Here is an 8,365-nt window from a genome sequence, read left to right as displayed (position 1 = left end):
ATATCAGGAACCGTATATTGGAAACGTAAACCCATTCCTCCCTTTGATGCTCGGTGCCTCATCAGAAAACTGCTCAGAAAAAATCCTGAACATAGACTTGGGACAGGTATCAATTTGCTTATTACACATACGATATATCGCTCATGTCCATGAGAAACAGCACTTCTCTATCAGCTCATCCATTTCTAATTCTTTATATGACTCAGTAATTTTCCTTCATGTTTGCTCAGAAATTTCATTAGTTCATATTAAGTTAAACAGTTCAGATATGGAAAAGTCTCTGACAATATCCACAACACTTTTGTTTCATCTTTTCCAGCAGGAGCATTTGAGATCAAGGGTCATCCATTCCTGAAAGACTTAGACTTCAACAACCTTCTAAGTCAGAAGCCTGAGTACATTCCTCAGCTTGCATCAAACGTGGGCACAAGCTTCTCTATCAGTAAGTAGAAGGCGACGTCATCTAGACTAAGCAGATATTTGTCTCGTCTACCATAGTTTGAGACAATTGGTTGTCATTAATATTACAGATAAATGGTGATTGTGCTTTACTAATAACCTCTAATAATACTACTTACTTATATCAGGGGATGAAGAGGACAATGAGAACTTTAACTACTCAAATTTTACATCTTCTTCTGAATGGCTTTCTAAAGTAAGTATGAGAACAATAGACCCAAAAAATGTTAAAAAAAAACCCCTCTAAAAGTAAAAAAATGTAGTTCAAATCATCTTGTTATCTGCATTTAGCTTTGTACCAACGCTAACAGGAGGATGAACAAGGAGGATCCCAAGTCCCCTCCAGAGTGTACCCCAGAATCCAGCACAGACATCTCAGAAATGTGAGTAGATTATAGGGTCATTACTTGGAGCTCCAGGTTGATATATGTGCACAACCCCAAATATAGGACATAAATACTATAATATCAATTACAGCCTCCATCGCCCCATCATTGCTCAGTCATTAGGCTTCAGAAACTGCTGTTGGTAACATCCCATAATTGCAGCGAGTCATGCACTTTTAGTGCTGCCCACACTGTAGGAGATGTACAACTACATGCCAGCCATTCTTTGTAGTTTTTTTCGTTGAATTTTTCCACACTATAACTCTCATATGTCCTAATAGGCCTTATAGTCGGTGTTAATCTAGTGAGACAACCACTTTTAGGATGTGTGCCTACGTAGCGATTTTTAAGCGTTTTTGCCGCGATTTTCGGCGCGATAACGCAGCGAAAACGTTTAAAAATCGTGTACTGAACGCCCCCCATGCATTCCTATGGCATTCCTCACATGCTGTGCTAATGCTGCACTTTTTTCCGCGGCGGAATCGCATTGCGGAAAAAATCGCAGCATGCTCATTCTTTTGTGCGGAATCGCAAAGAATTGCCGCGATTCCGCACCCATAGGAATGCATGAGAATCGCTTACTTCCCGCATGTGGCTATGCGCACCATGCGGGAAGTTAAGTGTCTCATGTGCGGTTGGTACCCACGGTGTGGAGGAGAGGAGACTGTCCTCCAGGCCCTGGGTACCATACCCCTTTAAAAAAAAGAATAAAAAATAAAAAATCGGGGTATATTTACCTTACGGCGTCCCGCGCTGCATTCCCGGCCTAAGCGTTCCCAGTAATGCCTTGCGGCACGGACCTGTGATGACGTAGGTCTCGCATGACTCTAGCGGTCTCGCGAGATCGCTATAGTAACACGAGACTACGTCATCACAGGTCTCGCAAGGCATTACTGGGAATGCTGTGGCTCGGGAATGCAGCGCGGGACGCCGGAAGGTAAATATACACCGATTTTTTTATTTTTTTTTAGCATTTTAACATTCTATCTTTTACTATTGATGCCGCATAGGCGGCCTCAATAGTAAAAACCTGGTCACACTTGTCAAACACTATGTTTGACGAGTGTGACCAACCTGTCAATCACTTTCCAAGCGATGCTTCAAATCGCTTGGAAAGTGCTTGAATATCGCACACGAAAATCGCGGCAAAATCGCGATCATAATTGCGGTAAAATCGCGGTGAAATCGCGCGGAAAAAACGCGCGATTTCTGGGAAGGAGTCCGGTTTTTGGTGTGCGTTTTAACACGCACCGTGGGCACATAGCCTGATACTGTATTTACATGTTTTTGTTTTTCCAAACAGGCAGAAAGAATCTTTTCCTGTATCTGTTAGAGACGAGGCTATTACCAGTTTGCCATCCCCGTCCCCATTGTCAGGTATGTACATGTCTACAGCATAACAAATGAGAATGTTGACTTCAAGTCGCAAATATTTCCACATGGTTTTTCTGTTATTTGTTTCCTTTGTTGTCCATGTTTCATGGATCCCAATTATGTTGCCCATACATTTTGCTAATTTTGTCCAGGTTTCTCAGATTACCAGATAATTCATGTGGAGCAGATGTTATTTGTCAGTGATGGGATTGTCATATGTTTGATGGCTGACAATGATCACTGACTTCTGTATGATAACATTCCTCTGCTGATTGCGCACAATAGTATCATGTAATAAGGTGTCCCTTTACTTACATTGAACTGGTAAACAGTGATTTTGGTGCCAACTGCGCGATCAGGGAGGAATGAATGAAAAAAAAAATGACGTGGGGTCCTCCTTATATTTTGAACTAACCCAGCAAAACTAACAGGTGTGGGCTGCTTTTCTCAGGCTGGTAAGGGGACATGAATATGGGTCCCCCAGCCTAAAAACAGCATCTATTAGATGCACCAATTCTGGAGCTCTGTCAGGTTCTTCCCACTTGCCCTGTAGCAGTGGCAAGTGGGCTAATAAGGTGTTAAGATCACCGTTCTATTGTAAGGTGACATTAAGCCCGGCTAAATAATGGAAAGGTGTCCTATAGTAGGTAAAGGGTTAACTAAAAATTGAAGGATGACCCCATGTCGATTTTTTTCCCATTCTTCCCTGCTCGCGCTGTTGCCGGCAGGGCAGGGAGAATGACAGCCGCGTTCAGTACCACATGCAGGGGAACAGCGCTTACAGTAGCTGCTTCTTCCCCAGCAGCCATCCGTGCTCACAGAGGACAGTGTACACTGTTCTCCGCGTGCACGTGTGCTGCACGTGTTGCGGCCCGTTTGTCCGGGTCAAAACGGACATGTCTGCGTGTTTTGCACACTTACATACGGCTGTGAAAACATGCTGACATCTGCATGGACGCATTCATTTGAATGTGTCTACATGAATCAGTGTCTCCGGTATGTGAAAAAACTGTCACTACACGCACTGGAGCCACTGACGTGTGAAGCAGGCCTTAGAGTTAGTCATTCAGGTATCTGAATAGACAGGAAGTTGGGATAAACGGCCTTGAGCTTTTTGGCCAAGCTGCGGTAATTGGTTAAAGTTTTTGACTATAAAAATTTACAAAATACTTTGGTGGCCCATTTTTATCTACTAAGTCAATGTGTCATAGCTGTATTATTTTATGTGCTGTATAGGTATTGGGAGCACGTTATGTAATGCAGTGAGATTTTTGAATTCAGCATTCCTTGAAATACCATAAATCTACTTAAAAATTCCTTGGCACGTGACAATTTTTTTTTGTAGACTTGTTTTATAAGAAAATACAAAGCAGATCCTAAATGAATATTCTGTTACTAAGGATTTTTTTTTACGTTCTGAACAGAAAATGAAACTCACGAGGGAAGTAAATCTTCAATATATTTGAGTATAGAGCAACAAAATTCAGAAAATGAAGAGATGGAGGAAAAGAGACAAGGTAGGTGTAAGGATCAGATCCATGTTATATGATGTCAGTCAGTGAGAATGATTCATGTGGAGCAGATGACATCTGTCAGTGATGGGATATGTATGATGGCTGACAGTGATCCCTGACCTCTGTATAATATTGATCTGCCTTTCGGCCACAGTGGCCGCACAATAGTATCATGTAATAAGGTGTCCCTTTACTTACATTGAACTGGTAAACAGTGATTTTGGTGCCAACTGCGCGATCAGGGAAGAATGAATGAAAAAAAAAATGACGTGGGGTCCTCCTTATATTTTGAACTAACCCAGCAAAACTAACAGGTGTGGGCTGCTATTCTCAGGCTGGTAAGGGGCCATGAATATGGGTCCCCCAGCCTAAAAACAGCATCTATTAGATGCACCTATTCTGGAGCTTTGTCAGGTTCTTCCCACTTGCCCTGTAGCAGTGGCAAGTGGGCTAATAAGGTGTTAAGTCACCTTTGTATTATAAGGTGACATTAAGCCCGGATAAATAATGGAAAGGTGTCCTATAGTAAGTAAAGGGTTAACTAAAAATTTAAGGATGACCCCATGTCGATTTTTTTTCCATTCTTCCCTGCTCGCGCTGTTGCCGGCAGGGCAGAGAGAATGACAGCCGCGTTAAGTACCACATGCAGGGGAACAGCGCTTACAGTAGCCGCTTGTTCCCCAGCAGCCATCCGTGCTCACAGAGGACAGTGTACACTGTTCTCCGTGTGCACGTGTGCTGCGGCCCGTTTGTCCGGGTCAAAACGGACATGTCTGCGTGTTTTGCACACTTACATATGGCTGTGAAAACATGCTGACATCTGCATGGACGCATTCATTTGAATGTGTCTACATGAATCAGTGTCTCCGGTATGTGAAAAAACTGTCACTACACGCACTGGAGCCACTGACGTGTGAAGCAGGCCTTAGAGTTAGTCATTCAGGTATCTGAATAGACAGGAAGTTGGGATAAACGGCCTTGAGCTTTTTGGCCAAGCTGCGGTAATTGGTTAAAGTTTTTGACTATAAAAATTTACAAAATACTTTGGTGGCCCATTTTTATCTACAAAGTCGATGTGTCATAGCTGTATTATTTTATGTGCTGTATAGGTATTGGGAGCACGTTATGTAATGCAGTGAGATTTTTGAATTCAGCATTCCTTGAAATACCATAAATCTATTAAAAAATTCCTTGGCACGTGACAATTTTTTTTTTTAGACTTTTTTATAAACAAATACAAAGCAGATCCTAAATGAATATTCTGTTACTAAGAATTTTTTTTACTTTCTGAACAGAAAATGAAACTCATGAGGGAAGTAAATCTTCAATATATTTGAGTATAGAGCAACAAAATTCAGAAAATGAAGAGATGGAGGAAAAGAGACAAGGTAGGTGTAAGGATCAGCTCCATATTATATTATGTCAGTCAGTGAGAATAATTCATGTGGAGCAGATGACATCTGTCAGTGATGGCCTATGTATGATGGCTGACAATGATCCCTGAACTCTGTATAATATTGATCTGCCTTTCGGCTACAGCGGCCGCACAGAAGTGTCACGGTCACGTGTGTCTGGACGCAGCGAGTACCGCAAGGTGAACCCATAAGACACCCGTGACCCTGGATACACCGCCTCCAGTGGGGCGAATTTAAATAATAAGACGTGCAGCTGGATACACCGCCTCCAACAGGCGAATTTAGGTATTACACGTAAATCTGGAAACCCTGCCTCCAGTAAGGCGAATTTAAATAATAAAGGGGAACCTGGGTAACATTAACAATGGTGGGCCCTGCAATAGGGAATGGGGAAGTGGAGACCTCCTGTACTCCCCTGAGCCAGCGTCCCTGCACTTCTAACGCTCCCTATGCCGGTTCCTCAGCGGGCGACGCACAGGAACCTAAAAACCCTAGCTCTCCCTGAACCTAAACCCTCACTAGGGAATTGGTCGGTGCGGAAACTAATCCCACCACTGCACTAAACACACATGTGGGAAAATGACAATACAGGGGAAACACCACTTAGCTTTGCTCTGTTGCGTACGCTCCTAGCAACAGAGCCCACCACCTGTGTGCATCTTCTCCTCCACCCGGATCCATCACCATAACTGGATCCTTCACCATAGTGAAGCCTTGGAGCAGAGTCCACCACCGATTGCAGCAGTCCAGTAACAGAGTCCCAAAGATGAGTTCAGCTCCTGCCCAAAAAGTCAAGCATGCTTGAGTCCAGCTCTCAGCAATCAAGTCCTGCATGCTGAGTGCAACTCTCTCCATAGTCGTCACTCCACCAAGCCATGCAAGCACTTCCTGCCGACACCATAAACTGTGTGTGTGCCAGCCCTTCTTGCAGACCACCTAGCTGCCACTCGTCCCCTCTAGCTGGGCTGCGCAGGACTCATATTCAGCTCCTTCATCACCCAGGCTTCCTTCCCAAATGACAAACACAATATCACCAACAGTGATTGAACACACCTGGCTCCCTTTTATAGAGCCTAACACCTGATTTGTAATTAAGTGCACATTAAACCAAAGAAACTAAAGTGCACTACCGCTCACCACCACCGGGGCAACTTAGAATGAACGACACCACGTGTAATAATTCTAATGTCCACCAGGGGCAATCAACCCACTTTGGCACCAAGTCAAAGGAAAAAAAGTTCACTTTGTGCATTTAAACTGTCAGATCCACCTTGGATCATGACAGAAGTGTCATGTATGTAATAAGTCGTCACTTTACTTACATTATAGATACAAAGCAGATTCTATAAGAATATATTGTTACTAAGAGGTTTTTTTACTTTTTGATCAGATATTCCTGCTCACGAGGGAAGTAACTCTTCATTACATTTGAGCATAGAGCAACTAAACTCAGAAAATGATGAAAAGGGGGACAAGAGACAAGGTAAGAGTGAGAATCGGCTCCATGTTATATGATGTCAGTCAGTGAGAATGATTCATGTGGAGCAGGTACATCTGTCAGTGATGGGATATGTATGATGGCTGACAGTGATCCCTGACCTCTGTGTGATAAGATTCCTCTGACGTCCAGCACTGTGACCGCACAATAGTATCATGTAATATGGTGTCCCATCACATACATTATAGATACAAAGCAAGTCCTAGTGATTTTTTTTATTTCTTTCTGATCAGAATTTCCAGCTGAGGACAAAATAAAATCTGAAAACAATCTGAGTGTAGACCGACAAGACTCAAAAAATGAAGAAAAGAAGGGAAAGAAACGACGTAAGTGTGATAATCCGCTCCATGTTGTGTGATGTCAGTCAGTAAGAATAATTCATGTGAAGATGACATCTGTCAGTGATGGGATATGTATGATGGCTGACAATGATCTCTGACCTCTGTGTGATGATATTCCTCTGCCGTCCGGCACTGTGACCGCACAATAGTATCATGTAATATGGAGTCCCATAACTTACTTTATATTTACTTCTCTTCTCATAGGTTCCCGCCTCCGCCGGATCTTATCAGCCTGCCGGCGTGGATTATCCAGGACTTCTCGCGCATTTACCTGTTGTTACTGTTGCCCCAGCACCATCTAAAACACTGGAAACTTCCACATCTAGTGCCCTGAAGTACAGCAGACCCACCATCACTGCGACATTCATACTGCCCGCCTGACTTGGCTTTTATTGATCACCTGGTACCTGACCCCGGCTTTCTTCCTGACTACGATTTCGTCTATTGATAATGTTCCTGGTTTTGTTATCCCTTAACCCTCTATCCTATTATTAATTAAAAAAATAACTAAAAGCCGTTACTGTTGCTTTGATTCAGTTTCATCTTGAGCGCACAACTAATTGTAAGTCACTAATTGCTCTTCTTGTCACTAAATGCATTTGTCATTTTCCTGAATACTGCAGTCAGGCTCATATTTCTGACCAGCAGCTACACTGGTGCCTCCACTCAGTACCAGTCATTGCACTCTCCCACAAAGCTCTCCACAGTGTTGTACTATTCTACAGCTCCTCCCATTTGTCAGTCTACTAGCATATCTATGCTTCAATGAGCTAAGACTAGCATCCTCCATAATCAGGACCTCCCACTCACACGTCCATGACTTTATCTATGCTGTACCAGGTCTCAGGAGTACACTACTTCATACTATCAGGTTCATTCCCAATGTCTATGGATATGAGTGTGCACTAAAAACAGATCATTATCGGCAGGACTTTTAAGTCATCTCACTAGTCTAAGTTTTGGACACTGCACTCAGCAGCACTTAATATCTGTACATACTGTATACAGATATTGGCTGGTGACCTGTTTGTGCAGTGTTAACTCGTCGAAGATATGAAAACAAAACAACAAAATGTGGTGTGACAAAGTTACTGGCAAAGTACTGGAGGGGAGATATGTATCACTGCGGTCGTTAGCTTCAGTGATATGAACCTAGATAAATGCTCCAGCACCCAAAGTGCTGAAAGGGGTTAATCAGCCATGATTAATAAAGACACAGAAACAGAACACAGTATGACAAACGTGCATAAATACTCTGTTGTAAAATATATGTAACTGTAAGTAGCAAGTGCTAGTAAAAGATGTTAACAAAACCAGGGTATTTTGTTGATACTTTTTTTGCAAAAAAATGTACGCTAAGCCACTCCGCCGCGTCAAG

The 8,365-nt window shown here is 42.9% G+C and overlaps 1 protein-coding gene across 1 annotated transcript; it reads left to right on the top strand.

Annotated features, from left to right (window-relative positions):
* The first annotated feature begins 774 nt into the window (after positions 1-774).
* Positions 775-7,823, top strand: LOC141059780 (uncharacterized). The gene is made up of 7 exons (XM_073555900.1): positions 775-842; positions 2,149-2,222; positions 3,644-3,736; positions 5,029-5,121; positions 6,539-6,631; positions 6,880-6,972; positions 7,192-7,823. Exons 1-7 carry the CDS (start codon positions 775-777, stop codon positions 7,287-7,289), a joined length of 612 nt encoding a protein of 203 aa, XP_073412001.1. The 3' UTR covers positions 7,290-7,823.
* The last annotated feature ends 542 nt before the right edge of the window (positions 7,824-8,365 follow it).

The sequence above is a fragment of the Dendrobates tinctorius genome, unplaced genomic scaffold (assembly GCF_039654945.1).
Source record: "Dendrobates tinctorius isolate UK_male_01 unplaced genomic scaffold, ASM3965494v1 ptg000231l, whole genome shotgun sequence".
Classification (NCBI taxonomy): domain Eukaryota; kingdom Metazoa; phylum Chordata; class Amphibia; order Anura; family Dendrobatidae; genus Dendrobates; species Dendrobates tinctorius.
Note: the sequence above shows the minus strand (reverse complement) of the source record. Positions and strands in the feature narration are given on the sequence as shown.